The sequence below is a fragment of the Ixodes scapularis genome, unplaced genomic scaffold, assembly GCF_016920785.2.
Source record: "Ixodes scapularis isolate PalLabHiFi unplaced genomic scaffold, ASM1692078v2 PGA_scaffold0__279_contigs__length_252992795, whole genome shotgun sequence".
Lineage (NCBI taxonomy): Eukaryota > Metazoa > Arthropoda > Arachnida > Ixodida > Ixodidae > Ixodes > Ixodes scapularis.
Window position 1 is genome coordinate 9,725,738 of NW_024609835.1, and position 21,430 is coordinate 9,747,167.

The 21,430-nt window shown below is 46.4% G+C and overlaps 1 protein-coding gene across 1 annotated transcript in view; it reads left to right on the forward strand.

The window, feature by feature from the left end:
* Positions 1 to 21,430, forward strand: part of LOC8030844 (WASH complex subunit 2) — a 64,699-nt gene that overhangs the window by 29,835 nt on the left and 13,434 nt on the right. Inside the window, exons 12-22 of the mRNA XM_029979957.4 lie at positions 1,177 to 1,320; positions 2,279 to 2,395; positions 5,667 to 5,764; positions 7,628 to 7,681; positions 10,696 to 10,799; positions 12,272 to 12,466; positions 12,526 to 12,595; positions 13,004 to 13,171; positions 14,510 to 14,572; positions 14,681 to 14,773; positions 17,832 to 17,961. Of these exons, the coding sequence (XP_029835817.3) occupies positions 1,177 to 1,320; positions 2,279 to 2,395; positions 5,667 to 5,764; positions 7,628 to 7,681; positions 10,696 to 10,799; positions 12,272 to 12,466; positions 12,526 to 12,595; positions 13,004 to 13,171; positions 14,510 to 14,572; positions 14,681 to 14,773; positions 17,832 to 17,961 (1,236 nt within the window). The remainder of the gene's footprint in view (positions 1 to 1,176; positions 1,321 to 2,278; positions 2,396 to 5,666; positions 5,765 to 7,627; positions 7,682 to 10,695; positions 10,800 to 12,271; positions 12,467 to 12,525; positions 12,596 to 13,003; positions 13,172 to 14,509; positions 14,573 to 14,680; positions 14,774 to 17,831; positions 17,962 to 21,430) is intronic.

Sequence of the window (21,430 nt, forward strand, 5' to 3'; positions counted from 1 at the left end):
CATTCGTGACATTCTGCTGGAGGTGCAGAATGTCACCCATACAGCGTACTCCTATGAGTGCCCGTAGTGCTAGCCCGCTCCTCAGCGAAAGACTTTTGGAGGAGCAAGCCAACGCACAAGAAAGCCGCCGCACTCGAGGCAAGTCCCCGGAGTTCGACAAGATCAACCGCGACCACCCCACCCATCGTACCCGTCGCTGCGTGTACGCCTGCGTCCTTCCACGGTGAGCTTTTCGAGGACGTCGAGGACTGGCTACAGCAGTACAAACGAGTGGTCCCTATACAACCGATGGACGGTAGAACAGCGCCTGCAGATTCTGTACTTTTGTGCCCGAAGGAAGGGTCAGGCACTGGTTTAAGAATCGTGAGACCTCCTTGACTGCCTGCAAAGACCTGCTGAAACAGACATTCACCAGCCAATACGACGGGAGAGGGCCAAAGACCTTCTTCGAAAGCGAACCCAGGGCCCCAACAAAACCATCACGAGCTTCGTTGAGGTCGTCTTGCATCCATGCCGACCCTCAGGCAACGGACGAAAAGAAGCTGCGAATTCTTATGCGCGGGGTGAAGAATGAATCGGCAATAAGGCGCTCGACTCCTTACCTACCACGTTCGTCATCTCGAATATTCGGCCTAGAATGTTCGGGAAAGAGCTGGGGCAAGACTGACTAGGCAAGGTCATTCTGGCCTTCTTGTCAATTACGCTTGGGGTGAGAGTGTACGCATATCTTCCAGATGAACGAAGAAGCATATCTTCTCGATCATGCCTGCGGCAATAGTAACGACCGATATGGTAAGGATAATGATTGCAGTGAAGTGAAACTGAGCTTGTATACTGGTTGAGGCATTTGATTATACAGTTGAACCTCAATTTAACGAAACCCGATTTTACGAGTTTCCCGATTTAACGAACAAATTCGGATTCCCCGCGCAGCCTATCCCGAAGAATGTCTTTCTCGACTTTACGAAGTTCCCGATTTAACGAAATAATTAAGGGATCCCGGTGACTTCGCTAAATCGAGGTTCAACTGTATTGAAAATGTTTTTCTTAAGTCTGACTTCCTTGTAAGGACGTTCCACTGCATGAACAATCAAAGTTTGAATTTACGAGAGTTCTGCAGTTGTTATCGGTGTTGGCTGAGCCTGGCCTATTCTCAAGTTATGCTGCATGTAACAGGTTCTGGTCCACCGCCCCTGATGCGATCTGAATCAAGGCCGTCGGAAGTCAAAGAAAATGCTGTTCGGGCTCAGGCAGCTGCTGTACCTAAGCTCCCACCCAGAGCATCGAGTACAGACGAAGAAGTGTTTTCTGATCACTCTGGTGAGTTTTCTCAGTTGGCTACGGCCCTTTTCATATTTTGCAAACCTCCTTTTGTTTGATAGGCTTTTCGCAAATAATTTGTGGCATTTTTGTTCATTTGTGGTTTTGCGAAGTAGGATTAACCTTGCATAATCTAAATCTGGTACAATTTCCTGTCCAAATTTATGGGATCTCAAATACTTCAGTCCAGACAGTTTCACAATAGGCTACGAGACTGACCACAAACACATTCTTCAGAATGTTTCCGCTGTACAAATGCTCGTGTCATTGGAGCCAGTATGTAACCAAAAATTGTGGAGTCGGGAATTTCAGAAAATCATCCTAACGTCATTTTTGTTGCACATTTCAAAGACATAGGCTTAGTTACGATGTGCCTTTAAAAAAAACTTTGGTCAGTATTTTAAAATTTGGGATCGCGACTGTTTTCAGCTCTGTCAGTGTACATGAATTGCTAGGTATAATATTTTTTTTCAATGTTTTTTGTAGTTTTATAAAAGTCACGGTTCAAAGTTTGCTTTCGGGCGTTAATGGCGAAACCGAAACTATCTGCTAGAGAGGGATGGCAACATTGATCATCAGCTGTACGGCCGCAATATGACGTCAGGGTAGTGCTGCGGTGTGCGGTACGACGTGTGAAATCAACCGCAGCCCCGCCACGAAGTGACGTCACGGTAGTGATGCAGTACGCGTCGCCCATTGTTGCTTGACTAAAAGCTAACCGGCTTGCCACCTCGTAAAGAGCAGCTTGTCGCATATTTAAAATCGGTTTTAGTGGAGTGCGCGGCTTCACTTTGACTATTTCGGCTGTGATCATGTTTGCTGTCACTAAAGTCATACCAGTCGTTTATTTCGGTTTTGTTTTTGACTGGAGTTGCCCTTTAATTAATAATATTTTGGAAGAGCACCAGTGCTCACATTCGAGCCGTGCCTTGTTCAGTTCCTTGCGGCTCATTTTCAGACGAGGAGAATGGCTTGTTCAAGGATGCCCCCAAGGTCGTTCAGCGGCAACAGAGTGAAAAAGAGGAGCGTCCAGCTCCGTCTTCCAGCGGCCTCTTTGACACCCAGGCCAGCAAAGGTACTGCCATCGAGTGTGGGCATGGACTGATTCACATGCCTCCGGCAGCAGAAATTTAGTTTGAATATTGCAAAACGTCTCGTGAATCTTCAGCTAGATTTTAAACCAACCTGGTTTTAAACCAACCTGGGAAGAACATGTGTGACGTTCCTATTGTTCATTTCATGCGTGTGGCCCTTGGGGATTTCTGCAGATGGTTCCTAAGCAGAGGGAGGCAATTCTGCGGTGCACAAGAAATTTACAGATTTGCCTCTGCGACTCTTAAAGGGGTCTCAAAAAGAAGATGCGCCTGCCAGATTTTAATTTTCTTATATTCATTAAACCACAAAGACATTGATTCCCAAGTATTACTACGAAATTTTGCGTCTGCGTTTTATAAACCGCGTTTAAAAATCATGTTTTTTGGACTTTCTGAAACGACCATGCGACACCCTATGGCAGCATGAGTAACAAAACGTCATGGTAGCTATGTGGAAAAGTTGAGCAGATATATTTAATCTTCAAATAAATAATTGGGAGTGATAAAAACATTGGGTTATTTTTTGGCATTCTCATATTAGTTGGACACCACCACATCACATGATTGGAATACAGTTTCGGTTTCAAAAATATCCACGTCTTCTGTTGTTTGGTAACTGTCGTAATCATGCTGCCCGTCCCGCTGCAACTCACATTTGTTGTGGAATGCAGTTCACAAACTTATTGTGGATTAGAATTATAATAAACAGGGGTGGAACGGCTGCGCCATTTGTGCCATTTTGCGCCAGACGCATGTGTCTGCGCCATCCTGCGCCATGTTGCAGAAACTGCGCCAAAGCCAATACCTCGCGCCATTATGCGCCAAATCGCAAAACGTCCGCCCAAAAAAAAAGTTTTATTTTGTCTTGGTTTCGGTTTTTATCGACTCGATTGTCAACAATGAGGGCGTTTAGCCTGGTCGGGCTTGCAATCCCTTGTTCTGTTTATTCCCCTTGTCTATCCCGAGTCGGAAGCGCGCGAAAAAACTCGGATTCTAAGCGCTACACCACCTGCGACTGGATTGTTACTCTTCAACCATAAGCGGTAGGGCAAGTAGGCCGAGGTGAGGTAGAGTCGTTAAGCGTCAGATTGCATGAGGCTCTGCGGCCCGGGATCCGGACGTCATCCAGTCGAAAGCAAATGAGCAAAATATTCCTTTTAGTGCTTCATCGTTAGGAGTTGGAACCGCATTCTTGCAAGATAAATCGTGATTTGATAGAACTGAAACGCGGTCCGATCCGAAACCTTGCCGGTCAGCAGCTCTACTTATCTGCTCGGCGTACTTTAACCTTGCTCCTGCTTGTCGCTTCAAATACGATAACTTCGCTAATCGTAGTCTGCTGCTTCGATATCGAGTTGCACAATAGGATAAACTCGAAATTTGTTGCCCTGTTCCTCCGTGCAACTGCACGTCCGTTGTTTACGCACGCTACGTGGTTCGCACATATAATTACTATGTCGAGCACGTGTGGGTTCTGCGATAAGCAGAGCTGGTTTGCATCTTGAGCGTCTGAAGGCCACTCAGAAGATATCAAGGACGCTATCTTCAGAAACATAGAGTACTTGCTGTTTGATTCTCATTAAGGCTCACAAAAATTCAAGTTTTCGCATATATTACACTGTTATCCCCTCTACCTAGGTCCCTAACCGCTCATGTTCATCTCTGCTGCTAAGCACAATTGAAAATGCTTTCGTGCTTGTCTAAGATACAAGCTTAAGTGCAATGCAAACTGATCTGAGCTGCTCCTAGCCTGCTCCAGAATGTAGTTTTAGCTGCTCCCAACCTGCTCCCAAAACAGCTGTTTCAGCTGCTCCCGTAGCTGCTCCCAAGTACATTTCATGAGTTCCACCCCTGAATAAAGCACAAAGTGAAGCAAAAAATATTATCCTCGGAGGATTCAAACTCAGAACTTTGCAGAATCACTAGAAAGGAGGGAAGCGCATGCGTGACCTCTCAACTGTCGGCACATCCGTTTTGGGCCACTTATTTTCACTGGCGTGGTCCTAGGACGTTGTACTATTAGTCTTCCCGGTTTTCCAACGACCGGCTGCGAGTTTTCCACAAGTTTTTCTTTACCACAATCTTCTTCAGCAGCAACTTGACATACCGGTTCTCAAACACACAAAAGCAATTCAATTCGCTTAGTTTTACAGCCTTCTCGTCTTTTTTGTTAGAGCGGATGAGCAATTATCTGATCGAAGCAAGAATGTATTTGCTGCTCGTCATTTGGCGATCGTATCGGGATATGGCTCGACTGATCAAACTTGCAAACAATTCCATCGGACTCCCCTCTGTAGTGCGACATACGGTAGTACAAACAACCTAAAGTGTCGACGTGCGGCTCGAAACCTAGCTAAAAGCCGACCACGAAGGTCGGCCATTTTACGAGTATCTGAGCATAACATTGGATGTCATCCCTTGACTTGTGTGAGTGATGTCATTATGGCACCTCTGTGGGCGCGATATCTGACGCTCTAGCTTCGCCCTCAGAGCTTGGTCTTTGTTGCCATCTTACGCAGACAACAAGAATTCCTTGCACAGAGACCAAGTCGTCTGCTGCTTGTGCAGGAGTTGCGGTGACATCAGAATAATGCCGAGCTCAGATTGGCTTTGATTGGAAGGATAGTGGGTAGACCTCAATGCTAGATGCCTTGTGGTCCACCTACCATTTTTTTTCAGTCGGCTAATAAAAGCTTGGTGCTCTGACATTACGGCAATTCCTGCGGAAGAAGCGGACAAACTTGCCTTCCGCAGTGGTTACCTATCGTGACGTATTTGTAGAACTGAGAGGGAAGCTCCCAGGGAAACTGAACTTGTCTTTTTTATGCCTGTATAAATCTCGACCATCGAAAGATTGAATGGGGGTCATATAACGAAGAACAAAGATTAGTATTGTTCAGAATTCCGGAAAGACGTTTCACGACCCCTTTAAGACCTGTGGTTTGCCATAATGGCGTTAGTATTGTTTTCTCTAAAACAAAGTTATGCACTCATATTGGTATCCGTAAGCATGCATATCTACTAAGCATGCGTTTTTAAATTTAATTATTTTATAAGATAAGTTTCTGGATTAACGACCTACTGTAAACCTGGTCAGCTGGTAGTGCCATTTCCAAAGAATGATGCCACCTTGAAAGCCCTGCCTGTTAGATGCCTCAGTCTCCAAATCGTAGAGAAAAGCAGCTCACTTAGAGCAGGGGGCATCAGCACAACTTAACCTTTTCGCTCGTTTCGCGTTTTCCCAATTCGTAGCAGCGCCTGCGCCTTCCAAGCCTGCACCCAAGACATTCTCTGCGGGCGGGCTGTTTGACGAGGAGGAGGAGGACGACCTCTGGGCCCCCGTCAAAAAGGTTTGTGTCGGTCGAGTTGTACAGTGACAACTGGGAACCTCCTCGGGGAATTGAGTCCTTCGCGAAAACTCCCTGTGCCTCGAGCGTGCACATGCAGCCAGTGCACGCTTCGAAAAGCAACCAGTGCCTGCTGGAGGCCGGGCGTTCGAAAGAGACGCTTTGACAGTGGCCGTAGCTGACACCCAGTTGTGTCGGCGCAAGCGTGCGGCAGCCTGAGCAGACAAACTTGCATGCCATTTTGACTAGACCTCGGAAAGGTTGTAATGGCTTCGAAGAATAAGACTTTTGGTTACGGCGCATTAGGGGGCTCGTCGTAGATGGAGTACGGGTCAGGTAGAGGAGTGGAATTAAAGAGTGGAAGTGAAAATGGCACGAAAATCCTAAGACTCGTGCTCAGGAAGAGACACAGAAACGTTGCCAACACAATTATAGCGAATTACGCGAGCACCAAGTTATTGTCCTGCAACCCACGTTATGCGATAGCGTGAATGCACTTGAATATTTTTTTTTTTTGATGCCATCTTGAACAGACTGCTTGATGTGGCCAGACAAAAAAACATTGTTATTAAGAAAGAAGAAAATGGTTCAAGTGCAGACGAGCTGGTGCATATTAATCGTGAAATTTAAACTTTGAGACTAGGAAAGAAACCTAAAGACAAAGTAGAAGGGACAGAAGAATGGGAACAGACAGACAACATCAGCATTAAGACGCTGTCTGTCCACTTTCTTCTTTTCCTTCTTTTTTGGCTTGAAGATTCCTTCCCAGTCTCGGGGTTTAAATATCATGATTATTTAGAGGGAATTGCCTTACTACGTCCCTAGAGATGGCCCACTCGTTTTTCTGTTCAACTTTTTGCTCTTGAGAAGGTAGTGTGGAGCGATGGCTCACCCCAGTAAATCTCTTTGCCTAGCTTCAAAGGATCGATGCACTGGGACAGATAATTTGAGTTCAGACCACAGCACTGACTGGTATTTTTACAGCTAAAAGGGGTGAATAAACAAAATGTGTTATTCTTTCTGTCGTCTTTGTCCAATAACCAACACGCTCCCAAGTTTATATAAACAGAGTTCTTTCTTTGTCTTTCAAATGATGTGTGAGCACTTTATGGATATATAGTATATTGCAAATGCATTGTGAATACTGCTTGCAAACGGGATGTCACACCACTCATCATTCAATGTATAATGCAGCTTTGGGGCCTTGATGAGGGATTACATAAAATTATGGTGGGATCTAGTGCAGCTGATGTAGGCACGAGTGAGTCAAGAACTGCCTAGCATCTTTCGCCATGGTTTTGGGTTGTCCGCTGATAGTTCTCTATTGCTGTCCCCCTGTCTTGATCCCGTTTCGTGCCTTTAGAGAGGGACTTTCTTTTTAAGGTCGCAAGTAGACAGCGGTGGCATAGGCGGAATTATTTTTGAGGTGGGCTGAGCTGGCTGGGATGTTCATGACCTGGGGAGCGGGGGTCAAACTTCACGTGTATATTATAGGGTCGGCTGAATTTCGGGAAGGGGGGGAGGGCTGATGCCCCATAGGCACAGCCTGTGGTTACGCCAGTGGTGTACAGAATCGCAATGAATCGAACCGCACATAAAATTGAAGCATTGCCTAAGAAAATAATCTTAAAAGACATGAAGAGGTAAGATCCAAAACTAATACTGATGCTTTAAAATTAGTTGAGCCAATTTTAAGTTTGCAGCTTTTGCACATAGCTCTCCCGAGTGACCGATTCAGAATTTTCCGGGTTGAACGAGGTTCTTGGCCACCCCTAATTTGGATGATTCAGGATACATTTTTGAGGCCGTAAGCTTAATCGAACAAATGCGTGAGCCTTGCGATGAAACCAAACTTGTTATTTTCAGGAACCTAGCAGCCTGCCCAACAGTGTCAAGACGGAAACATCAGCATTGGCAAAGGTGAGCCTCTTGTTTCCATATAACTTGCTAACCTTTTTTCAATATCGCACACATCTTGGACTGCACTATGGTCTCGGACTCCTGTAGGAGCTTAAAAGCTTGTGTCCTTTGTGAAGCGATGCGCCCTTCAGGAATAAAGTAGGATTTTGTTGATACATTCTTCCAGGGACCTTGTAAAAAGAGTTACGACTTGGGAATATGCAGCAGCTGATAACGTTCTTGAGAAGGCTCTATAGATCAGGCAAGAAGCAACTCTCATGCACCTATTTATTTTAATTGGAGTTTCGCAACTGTGGAGTACTGCCATATTTTTTAGATTTTAGGCCTAAACCTCTTTTTGGTGAACTGCTCTTTAAACTTAGGGTTCCGTTAATAATTGTAAGCAAAGAATGTCGGCCTCAAGAGTAAGCATAATTTCCGAGCCCATCGACCGACTTAGCTGGTCCCCCGTGTTGGCCATTGCTCCTATGGCGCCGGTGTAAAGCGGTGAAGCTCGATGCGTGCGAACTGGTGCAAAATTGGTAAGGCCCGATGCGTGTGCACTGCTCGCAATGCACGATTACTAACTTGAGCTCTTCGCAGAATGAAACTGGTGGAATGAGGGGAACCAAGCGCGACCGAAGTAAGCGAATGCACATACGCCAAAGAAAGGGGTGGAAAGTTGAACGGGCTCTTACAAAAGCCCGAATCTCTTTCGACTCTTCTCCGAGGTCATGCCTGCTCAAACAGGAAGCGCAGCCCAGAAGGTCAAAGTCGCGCAAGAAAGAGGGGTAGCCACGGCCGGGTGGGCCAACAAGTTGCGTCGGCCACTTCAAGTGTCAGTTTTTGAATTTGACTACTGGAAAGGCAAACGCAACGAACGGGAAATTAATTTGCATATCCCTGTGGGAGCCAAACAGGACCAGTGTTTGTGAACCTTAACGGCCGGCAAAATATATCATCCAAGAACATATTCGTATCAATGAGGTTTGTTCATAAATTATATAATTATATAAATAACATTAAATCCGTGACAGACGGGCACAATAAAAGCTTTCGGAAAAATATTTTTTTCCGAAAACTGGTTAATCGGCTTGCAATCTTATGTTATCGGCATATATAGGTTACGCATATAAGTTATTGCTATGATTCTACTTCTAAACTTGATGTTCGTAAGGAAAAAGCCTTGTGGCGAGGTTTAGATCCCTAGAGTATCTTATGATGGACAGAGAGGTTTAAGATCCCCAGTTATTATTTTATTCTTTCTGGCTTTCTTTCTACACAATTTTTTCGACATGGAATTTTTTAGTGTCTGTCATATTCGTGTATCTTCCTTGCTTACATCGAGAATGCATGCATTCCATTTTGCTTGTTTACATCGAGCACGCACTTGTTGTATTTATGGTATTTACTTGAATGTAACACGAGTTTTTTTCAAAATTTCCCTTACCTAATTTGGGGGTTCGTGTTATAACCGAAACGCCTCAAAATTTGCCTTGGCGCTGTCCGCAGCGCAGGCCTTCAAAATGACTCTGACAAATCTCTCGATCTTTCAGTCTTGTGCCGGCAACACATAGCACACGCTGGCAACATCCAATCCAATCGTCGAAGCACAATTTTGTGCTTCCGCAACTTTGGACTCGAGCAAATGGCAATGCGACGAGCTCAGTAACAATGCCCGCTTTAAAAGAAGTGCAATTCTGATGGCTGAGGAAATTGGAAACTCTGCCGCTGCTCCATGGCTAGATGTGACAGAATTGACTATCCGTAAGTGGAGGCTCCAGCGTGAAGCGCTCTTCAAGTGTGAGCCCAGCCGAAAAGGCTTCCGCGGACCTCGTTGTGCTCGTCACACAAAACTAAAGAAAAAGTGCCAGAGTTCGTAGTTTGTAGTTTGCGTTACATTTTTGTTCTTTCCTTTTTTTGGGGGGTGGGCGCTGCGAAATGTCACTTCTCGTGTTACAATCGTGGTCGCGTTACATTCGAGTAAATACGGTACTTTGTTTACGTCAACCATATTTGTACATGTATTTTTGCTGGTTGCCTGGCTCTGTGCACAAGCAGCATGCTGCTTTTGTAGGCCAGCACTATTGTGTTCATAATTTGTAGGGCTGTGTGAATATTCGAATATCAATAGAATATTTTTCTTGTTCGATTTGTATTCGATTCGAGAATTGCATATTCGGAAATTTCGAAATATTCGGTTATGAATGAATGTTTGGGCAAATAGCGAGTGATCCGCGTGCGGGACATGCCCTGAACATTCAGAGAAGTCATGTTTAGTCGCCTACATTTGCAGGTATTGTAGCCATTTTTCCATAAACCCTTGCCATTTACGTTACACATAGAACTACGTGTTTGCACAATTCTAACGCACACCCAAACCTAACACGCAGGCAGATTTAGCTCCCAGATATTCAGAAAGTAAATTGCTGCGCATTCTATTGTGCATGTATAATGGTGAGGGTTAAACACATACCTCAGCTCATAAAACATTTTATGAAACACACTCCAATTCAAAAATACAGTACCATGCACTAGTCGCCATTGTCGGAGCCCGACAATGGTTCTTCGCTCTCCACAGAGGTAATCCTTGCTTTCGTCTAAAATGTTTTAGGTGCCACGCTTCTTGCACTTGTACAAGTGCGCGACCATCGCCTCTGGGAGGGTCGCCTTCCATTTTGCGAGCTCGTCGGGTCGCTGGGATTGGGAGGCCACGCAGTGCTGCTCCGTTGTTATCTTTTCCCGCAAGTGTGATGGCCTTTCGTTTAAAAAAAAAGCCTCCTAGCAGAATGTCTTGTCTTTCCATCTTAAAACAGCAGACACGAGTATGTGGACGCAAGAGAATGCGCGTGGTATGGACTCAAGCTGGGATAGCAATACTTGGGTATTGCCATCCGAGCTTGAGGCGTGCAAGAGTCCTTGCCTTAAGATTGCTGCAGTCTTTTGATACTCTGATGAAGGAGTGCAGGGACGCTGAGCTGTCCCTGTAAAACAGCCGTTTAGCAATGGAGATTAACACTTGGGTTTTTTTAAAGGAACCGCCGCCTCCGGTGAAGGAAGAGGAAACCCTGCGGGTAACCCAAGTTTCAAAACCCGGTGGCCTCTTCGAAGACGACGACGACCTCCTCTTCGTTTCGAAGTAAGTGTGGCGGCAAAGAGGTTACTTTGTCCGAATCGCAAGTTGCCTGGGAGAGCATTTCTTAAAGGGGGCCTCTTACGAGGTGTTGGCCGTATTTGCATGATAACTGTAGGTCTACCCGTGTTATTTGGATTTGCAAACTGGAACTGGAGGGGAGTGGCGGGGGGGGGGGGGGAGGGAGGGAGGGAGGGAGGGAGGGAGGGAGGGAGGGAGGGAGGGAGGGAGGGAGGGAGGGAGGGAGGGAGGGGGAGGGGAGAGGGGAGGGAGGCTGATCTTATAATTAGAATGTCACCCCTAAGCCGGAACAATGAAGCTACCGGAAGCACCCCGGTTTGTCCACGATTCATGTTTGCTCTATCGCTTTAAATGATTATTGTGTCGTTCTGCGCTTGTTTTGTGAGATGTCTTTTTTTCCTAATCTCGACTTCATGTAGCATACGTAAATGCAAAGAAGTGCAGCCGGGCAGATCGGCAAGATATGAGACGCTTCTCGCTACTCTGTCCCAATTCACGCCTTCCGAGCGACCAAAGGGGGTTCTTCGGTCGTTGTTTTTGCAAGCTATAAGATTTTGTTTTAGCAACGTGCCTTCGGACGCACCCACGAGTATAGTTTCTTGCTTTATTTACGCGTGCAGTGGCGAAAGGTCAACCTGCAATCGAGTCAACTTAGTTGCATAAATATGAAATACCTAAACTTGGATTGAGCGCATTGGACTTTTAAACTCAATTCAACTCCCCATAATAATGTCACGTGTGACGTCGCAAGGGTAAGATTTTCCCGCTAAACTGGGCGGGAAAATGTTTCACTGAATTTGGCGGGAAAGCTTTTTGATAAATTAGTGTGGAAATTTTTGCTTAATTTAGTGGGGAATTTAGCTAAAATTTCCATCCAAATGGGAGGGGAGCAGGAGTTGAGGAGGGGAGAGAACAGATGGGGAGCAGGGACATACCCTCCCCTCCTCCTCCTCAAGAGCTGTGCTCTAATTCGGCATTACAGATAATTGTAAGTGTCGTTTGTTTTTAGCCTAAAAAATAAACGACGCATTGCCAAATGCTCGGCCTTCATCCGAATGTAGCGCTAGTGGTAGCCAGGCGCCAAAGTTTGTGAACCAACCGTTATCTCTTTCAAAAGTTGTAAGTGATTTCGTAAAGGTTACAGTGGAAAGAGTGGGCCCAGTCGGAAAATTGGGCCCATTCTTGGTAACTGACGCCATTCAGCTCCATGTAATCGAGAAGTCCGTCAACCTCCAATTTCCTATTAAAAAATTTTGGAAAATCTCTTATCTTTTTAATGAGATAGCGGCTAGTTCTGAAACTTTGGTGTTCGGTTTGGATAGCTAGCGCTACATTTGGGTGGAGAATGAGTGTTCTGCAACGCATAGTTTATTTTTAAAATAATAAAAAAAAAGGTTGTTTTTTTTGGGGGGGGGGGACATTTTGTACACGTTTTTTGGCTCCTCTCTCATTTCCAGTCGCGACAGCCAGAAGGCGGAAACAAAGCCGGAAACAAAGCCGGCCAAGTCGTTTCTGTTCGACGACTCCGAGGAGGACATCTTTTCGAGTGCCGTCCCCGCACCCGGAGGCCCCGGGGCCGCCGAGCCCTGGCCGAGTTCGTCGGACGGGGGGACCTCGGAAGGCGCCGAGGCCGGGCCCTTCTTGGCCAAAGGGTGGGCTACACCCCCGCATCCCAGACGGGGGGACGGTTCTCACGGGGTCTCTTTCCCAGGAGGGCTGCCTCGAGGGGACTGTTCCTCTTCGAAGACGACGTGCCAGTGCAAGAGCCACAAAAGAAGGAGGTCGGTTCTTTCGTCTCTTTTCGACGACGGCGTTTATGTCGCCGACGAAATTGTGTAGGGGTTTCGGATTGTCCAGTTCAAGTCAAAGGGAAAGCGTTGTTTGGCTCGACGTCCACGCAACCGAAAGCCCGTGGCAACCGAAAGGCGGAAACTCGTTTGAAGAATGAAAAGAATAAGCGAGCTTTTCCACCCGAGATGAAGGTCAACTCGTGGCCTCTAGGTGACTGGTGTACCGTCGCGCATAAATGTCCGACCTGTGGTGTGCGGGCGATTGCCGCATAAACGCGCGTGTGACGATAAATATTTGCGCGTCGACAGTTGCACGTACGTTTACTTTCTTAGTTTCGATTCCGACGTTCTTTCTGCCGAGCCGACCACGCGACGTCTACCGGCCGTACGTCCGTGCAGGAGCCCGAGCCGGTGCCGGCTGCCGCGAGGAAGCCGACGCGCGAGTCGATCTCGCTGTTCGACGAGGAAGAAGCGGACGAGGACCTGTTTGCGGACAGGACTCCGCCCACGCACATGGCGGACAGCCAGAGCAGCCACAGCATCCAGAGCTCCTCCTGGAGCATTGGGGTGGGTGGAGCTTACGCCGTGTCCTTCTCTTGCACTTGCAGCTGTTTATGACCAGAGAATGCACTGGTGCCATATCTTGGGTAGAACACTTTCTGTATTTCCTGCATCTTTTGCGCATCATTTTTTTTTTTTCCTTTTTTGCCCAGAAAAGTTTTGACAATGCTATAAACGACTATTTTTCGTAGGTAGTATGTACATTTGAACTCTCATATACCGCAGAACCTTCGCTCCAGTGACATGCAGTTCCATATAGATGGTGCCGGCGTGCCTGCGTGATCTCTCGTAAGAGATCGCGAACCCTCGGTCTACAGCAAACGCGATTGTGTGAACGGGCCTTTGTCGTCGTTTGGTCATCCGAATTCTCGGCTATATCGTATTTTGGAGACTCACAACGCACCTCTATTTGGAATGTGGCAACCAAGGGGAATATTCCGAAACTTAATTAGTGGAATGTAGGTAAATGATTTACCAAGTGTATCGCTTCATGTGAAGAAATTGTTTGTTTTATCTTGAGCAACTACTTTTTTTTTAAATTTTATCGCTATCTCGAGTTGGTAAATATATAAAAGAATGCTTCAACAGTCCTAATTGTCCATGAACATCCACTTGGAACCTACCAACTTCAACAGCCTTTTTCTCGGTTCGTGCTTTTTCGGTAATACGAATGCCTTGAGAGTTTTTTTCTGAAGTTTCTTTCAAGCAAAATTAATGACGCCGGTATCGTTCTAGTAATTTGGAGGAATAGAGCTGCGTGCTGATGCTAGTTTCATTGTCTCCTGCATCGAGGGTTGCATTTCTATTCTACGATTACAGATTTCTCTAGAAAGATGTACCCCCGGGACAGACATAAAATAGCATCACCCCGCAGTACCGATCTGTGCGAGAGCAGTCCCGGAAAATTTGTAATTTCACCTGGATGTTTCTCTTAGTGACCTGTAACTAACGAGCTAATTAAATCAAATCGGCTTCCTTTAATTCGGGTTCTAGCGCAGATTCAATATGTGATTGGATATTCGAAATCTGCGTGCACTGCGACGTAAAATCTGGTCAACATCCTAGTATTAAAGATAAGAAAAGCTCTAAAGTACCTCGTCTCCTTTCGTACAATCCATAAAGCCATGGACATGTAGTCCTACGAAAGACGGCATTTGCCGCAGGTACGAGGGTGGGAGTGTCTGCGGATGTTCCTTAGCATGTTCGAAGCCTGTTTGCTTCGTGCATGACTCGTACGTGTCTGCAGTCTGTCTTTTGCATGACGTACTAAGAGTGCGACCACGTCCTTATACTTTGCAATGGAGTCAAAAGGGGACCAACGTGATGCGTCGGGTCTCGTTGCAGTCTAAGGGAGATGCGGAGCCGGCGTCGGTCCGGGGAGAGGCGGCCTCTGAACAAGTCGGAAAGGTGAGTCCTTCGTCTTGGCTTGGGCGGACGTTTCTGCAGTTTTTCTAGCGTGTCCGAGCGGCACCATTAATGCTCAACCCTCTCTCTCTCTCGGGATTTCGTCGCCAGGCGAGGAGCGGCAGCCGGTTCTTGTTCGAGCGAGAGGACGAGCTCTTTGGGGGAGTCGCCGACGAGGACGTGGACCTCTTTGCCCCGACCGAGGTGACTCGCTTGCATGGCCGGCCGGTGTCTGGGGAAGGCCTTCGTGCCTGTCTAGATCGCTTCGACACGAACCAATCCTAGGGTACGGTGTGTGGGACAAGTCTCGACCAGTATGTTTAGTGTCCCATTACAGCCGTATGTCGAAAGTGATCCCACAGCAAAACCAGCGTCTGCTGCGTCGCCCACGAGCCACCAATGCCGCGACGCTACCATGATTGCAACAAGTGGCGGCGTGACACTTTTAGGACGTCGAGTGTAAATCGAGGGACCACTTTTTTGGATGCAGAAGACACGCTAGAAGTCGGGCTTGCACTTTTACGGCGGCGGCAGTCTGAATGGGACTTGGCCGATAATAACAAGAATCGTAACATCAAGCCAGACCTCATTACCGTATTTACTCGCACAATGAACTCACTCGCGTAATAAACGCACCCCCTCCTTGGACGTAAAAATTTTGACCCCCTCCCCCCACGCGCGCGAAATGAACGCACTTTTCTATCCTGGTGCAGCGAGGTCGCGAATGCATGGGCAGCATGGGCGAACAAAACGCCTTGCAAAAGGCGTTAAAAAAATTCGAAAAGATGCAACGGAAGCAAGAAAAAAAAATAAACATGGAGAGGAGCTTTTTTTTTTTTTTTTTTCACAGCGCAGTCAGGATTCATGGAGGTAAGAAAGAGAAGCGGAGAAGCGCTCTAAGTGAACAAAACAGCTTGAAAAAGGCGGCAAAAAAAAAAAAAAAAAAAAACGCGGAACTAAGAAAACAAAAACAAAAAAGAGCTTTTTTTTTTTTTCACAGCGCAGTTTGGTTACGGGGGGTCGCGCGCCGCGCGCAAGGAGGTAAGAAAAAGGAGCGGAGAAGCCCTCTAAGCAAACGAAACTGCTTGCGAAAGGCGGCAAAAAGAAAAAGAAACAACAACCAACGTTCTCTTCTTCACTTGTCTTTGTCCCTTCTACTTTTAAGTTTCTGTTTCTACCCCTGTCTCGGGTTAAGCTCCATCATGGTAAATATCCACCAGCTCGCCTGTACTTTAACCGCTTTTTCATTAACCAACGGAACTGAGAATGCTGTCCGCACAGTCGGTACACGACAGCATTGCAGCGCGCGGCGCAGCAAGGATGGAGAGAGGCGCACAACCTAGCCTACTGAGCCCTTTTTCACATCTGTCCAGCACCAAAAGAGGATTGCATTTCTTTTCGTGCGGCTCTACTCATTTCGTTTAAGTTTTGACCCCACGAATAGTGGCAGATTGTTTCCTCGGCCGCACATTATCACTGCGAGGCGGAATATTTTGGGACTCGGATCGAGCCAGATTGGGAGTCTTAAATCCCGATGAAGATTGGCGTGTTGGTTAAACAAATGCGAAGACAGCATAAAAAAGTTGCGACTGCCCATGAAAAGTTCACACGAGTCCTGTTCACACGGGTCCTTTCAAATGCGCCGACATACATGTAAAATAAGAAAAGGAGTGCGCGCATTGCTTTGAACGGAGCATTGAAAAGCAACTTGTCTTTGCTCTCTGGGGCTGTGCAATGGCTTCATTAAACAGAAATATTTGTTACGCAGGAATTTGTTTTGCTTGTAGTTTGGGAAACACATTGAACATAGGAGGTTGGCTGGGACTTTATTTTACTTCATTAAACGAGCATTTCCATAGTAGAGGCGTTCGCATTTGACTGTACTGCATCCCGTTCCATCCTACCCACTTCCTAGAGGAGCAGTTCATATCATTTGGCCGTTTGTTAGCTTTTTTAGCAAATGCAGGAATTTTATACAAACTATAGTCAAATTCTATTTTTAGTGTACTCTTTCTAGTGATTTCTAGTTTATCTTGCTGGGTACAGCATGGCCTTTGGAGCTCTTGCGCCATAAAGCCCACAAACAACAATAAACACGAGTAGAGATGCATTCTAGGCACCATACTGTGGGTGCAAGGTTAACCACAAAAAAAAATATTTTGTTGCAAGAACTATCTTTTTTTTTGTATTTTTGCATTTGTGACACCATAACCGACCCTCAGTTTTTGTTTCCTCTTATTATGTTTACTTCACTTGATCAGGACCACGGCAGGGCAGATTATTGCCATTTTAGATTCTGCTGTGTCCTTCTCCCCAGCAATGGCCTTTGTAGAAGCTTGTCAATGCCCTCTTCACTAGCTTGGCACCTGGGGAAGACATGAGAAGGTCAGCAGCGGCGGCTTTCATCTGGTGCATGTGCAAAGCGTCTACACGTTTGTGTTTCCCAGATAAAATTCAGTTGTCAGTAGCGCTCCGTGTGTTCACTTCTATTTCTTTGTCCTCATTTTTTTCTTTCGCTTTTACATAGTAATTACCAGAGATGGGTTAATTTCAGCCAAACATGTGTTGATTTAACGCTGAGCGTAATATGCGTGGGGACTGCAACAGTCCAGGTGACTTGCACGGAGCCGCAAAGGTTCGGACATTGCACTCTTGGTTTTTTTGGCAGGGGTCCGCAACTCTATAGCGAAAGGCTAATTGCACCCAATTAATGTTTGCACACCACATTTCTCTTCAGGATGTCAGATACCGTGTAGTGTCGGATGGCTATGCCCGGTGGCCAGAATGAGCTAGGCGCACGAGACCAGGAACTGCACATGCTGACTCGGGGCATAAGGAAGCGGGTCGGTCCTAGCTGGACTCGAATGAGACAAGGACCTGCAATGCTTATTTGCATAAGAGTGATGACATAAAGCGGTTACCAGTGTATTTGATCCTTTGATTCACTGGAGAGAGTGCAATATTTCTTTGCCTTTAGATACATACTATTTAAGAATATCAGGTATCGGCACCACTGAAAGAGCTTTTAAAATTCCCGTGTTGCTCTAGTGTTCTGACAGTTTAGTTGTGAGGACCCAGATGTTAATGGTTTCAAATGATTAGCGCTGTTGTTGAGAGGCTGGAATTCAGGATGTTATCGAATCTATGTCTCGTCGGCAATGCCTAGTCTAGTTCCTGCAGTTAGCTCCGCAGTGTAGGCAACTTCTTGGGGCGCTCTGTCCCGCTCCGTGCATGTGTGTGAAAAGGTCGTTTCTCTTGGCAGTCTGGCCAGCCGGTTGCAGATTCGTCCAGCCAGAAGAAACCCGTGGGCGGAGTTTCTCTCTTCGGAGGCTCCACTCTCTTTGGAGACGAGCTCAAGCACCGGCTCGGGAGGGTTGGCGGTGTCCTCGAGGGTGAGTGCTTTGCACCGACTCCATTCAAGCATTGTCTGTGCGACAAGCCTAGAACCAGTTTCACCCAGTCATGTGTGGGCAGGCCAACTTTTCGATGTACAAACATCCACAGAGTTTGATTTTCTTTCCTCGTGAACATCTCATACAAGCTGCATCCATTTGGTGTTACGACCCAAATGGTACAGTAATATAATAATACCCAATTTTTTCATAGTGCCCATAAATAGCTGTAAGCCTTATGTGTGGGAAACTGAAATTCCGTGCCGACTGAAAAACATTCAAGAGCAAATCTACAAAAAATAAGAAAATTCGAAGCAAATACAAACATGTAGACACGTGCAAATACGTCGAACCTCGATATAACGAACTTCAATGTAACGAAATCCTCGATTTAACGAAGTATTTTATTTTTCATAATTTTTTGCCCATAGACCCCATGTATTTTTAGTCTCTATATAACGAAGTCCATTTTGCTGCTATTTCAATATAACGAAGCGCCATTGCCATAGAAGGCAATAAATAAATAGACTCTAAAAAACAACTTCGCAAAAAAAAATGGTGGTTAAAAAAAAAATTATGCGCAAACGCGAGCGCGTTGAAAGGTTACTTCACGGGGACAGGCCTTCCAATAAGTTCCTAGGCAGCCCGAGGATGCGGCGCCGGTAGTGCCGGCGAGGCATGCGGCAAAGTGGATTCCGCGGGGCTGGCCAGAAAATGCCGAGCAAAAAGTTTACACGGCATAACAGCATCACCACTGACATTCACTGATCATCATAGTCCACTGTACCGCGGGTAGCGCGGGAGCCAACTTCAGCGGGGGAGCGACGTCATGGCGCGACGCGACCGCACGGGCAGTGCCATCTAGGAGAAGACCAGGGTGTAAGCGACCGTGATGTAAAGCAAAGGCGCAAGCACACCATGAGCGCAAGGGGGCAAGTAAACTGTGAGGGCAAGAGTGCTGTGTAGGTTGGAAACATTGGCACCGCCTAAACTAAACAGCTTTATTTTTCAACCGAGCGGTTCACTCACGTGCTTGCTGGCATAAGGAAACGTAAAGTTCTTTTTTTGGATGTGAAAGCAAACGTTTTGGACGCCATCCTGAAGAAAGTGCTGAGATCACGAGCACTCGGGAAGTGCTCGACGCAATGGACGTACTGAGGAGGTACACGGCGTCGCATAGGCAGCAGGATGCCGTGCAAGCGCTTTGGGCGCTCGAACGTCGTATGACGCCGCTGCTACTGTCGGACAAGGCGCAAGCAAAACTCGCGGACGACTTTGCCCCAAAATAAATGTAATTTTCGGTGAGTTTTCATACCCGTAAAATGTTTCGGAATTTTTTTTTTTTTTTTTTTTGCATGCTAAAGCCAAATTTCGATTTAGCGAAATTTCAATGTAACGAAGTAAATTGCGAATTTTACCGACTTCGTTACATCGAGGTTTAACTGTACATAGCAAATTTTGAATTTGAGCCGGATAGTGGTTTTGTCCAAATATCTACGAATTGAATGTAGAATAGTTCCACCAAGTCTTCCCCTTGCCGTTGCACCATGCTTAGATAAAAACTCACCCGAACTCGTGAAGGTTGATCCTAAGGTTCGGCTTGTGTGGCTTCAGGAGGTCCAATGCCTACATGGGGGAAACAAGTAAACATATGCTAGATAAAAAAAAAAAAAAAATGTGCTTGTGTCAATTAATATTTCTTGAGCTTGAGCCCACAACCAAAGTTGCACACAAGTGTTTCTTCGATAAACGTCGACACATTAAAATCAAGCTTTTGGAGGTAGGTAGTTGCTGGGAAGCTCGAATTCATCCCTCTCATATTCCATCAACCTACCCTGCGGCCGCATGAGGTGGAGTGGTAAAGGATGCTACTCTAATAAGAAAGTTCCAACTGCCCCTCTTCCCCATTTTATGCAATCTCCATGGTCCATAGCTTTCACTGTTGCAAAAACATATTCTCCTTCCTCTAAAGCACAAACTGTATGGCTCAAACTGGAAGCCAAAACAGTGACTTTTGTCGTGACCCGAAAGTACAATGACCTGTGATCCTGAATGAACCTTGACAAGACCCTTTTCGACAGTGGTCCGAAATTTGAAAGATGGCTGTGGCAGCATTTTTCCAGCACTGACTCTGTTTACTGATGAAACTTAATGGTAAAATAGTACCATCTTTTTTCTTTTTTTTTGGGGGGGGGAGGGGGAAGGGGGGTTGAAGGAAGAAAAAAGAATTTTGATGCATTGGCACATTCAATAAATCTAAAGTGACCAAAGTTTTACCGGCGGCTGTTTTTTTGGAGTTTTTTGGATTTATCCGAAAACATGGAACCCTAGTCCATATGATAGAACAGAGTTTCTGTTTTCAGTGAATGTCAATCAACCAATGTTTTGCTCGTCCATCTTTGAGTTGAGAGTACCCTAGGTGTGTGCTCGAACCTGTTTGCGGGGCATTTGTTTTATTTCTTTTTTGTCTTTTAGCTGAAATGCGATCATCAAAGCTTCTACCGGTGTGCTGCAATGCACATATCCGGAGCACTAGCTGAGGCTGTCAAGTTTCATGTCAATGCCATATCTAAGCAAACTGCGAAAAGACTGTCACACCATGTATGTCTTAATGCAGAAAAAAGAGGAGGCATCTTGATGTTCTCTTCTATCCGCCTGAAACAGGCGAGGGGAATTCACCTTTTTTACGATAACGAGGGAGGTACATGGAAGACAGAAAACACAGTCTTTCGACTTGCAACAATATGTTTACTGGTTTCACTTTGCCTCCCGACCATTACATGGGGCCCTGAGTGCCGGCAGTGCATTCTTGGGAAGGGAGGGAAAAGGGAGGGGAAGGACGCGGAGAAAAGACGAGGAGAAGGTGTGGGAATTTCGTTTTTTTTATGTCTTTGGAGGAACCCTCTCGCCTCGCAGGAAGCAAATCTCTCGATCCAAAGGGGAAGGGCTGGATGGGTTGGAGGCAGAAGATCTAATGTGTAGGAAGTCCAGGATTTCCCTGCCAGATTGAGATTTGTGCCCCCCAAGAATTGTGCTTTCCGAGAACTCGGGGCTGCACGAGGAGCAGCTCTCGGCGTGAGCCACGATCGGATGGAAGGAGTTGGAAGAAGGAGACGAGATATCGGCAAAAAGCTTATTCTGCAATCTAGGAGCCGTCCAAAGGAGGTCCTCTCTGGGCCCCGGTCTTTCCGCCCTGCGTGCATCTCTTGCTCCCACAACACGGCACATCGACTGCGCGCACTAACAGATCGATTCGGCTCCGGATTTCCCCATTAACGGTGACTTGTCTAACGACACCCAGCGGGCCCCCACTTTCCGTCGTGTACGCATAGCTGCTGGCAGGGCCACATGGCTCCCGCTTTTCTCACCCACCACCTTCCCTCCCTCCCTCATTGACGCTCCCCTGTAGAGCTTCGGAGGCGAGGTGAAGCCAGTAAATGTTTTGTTGCAAGTCGAAAGCCTCTGTTGT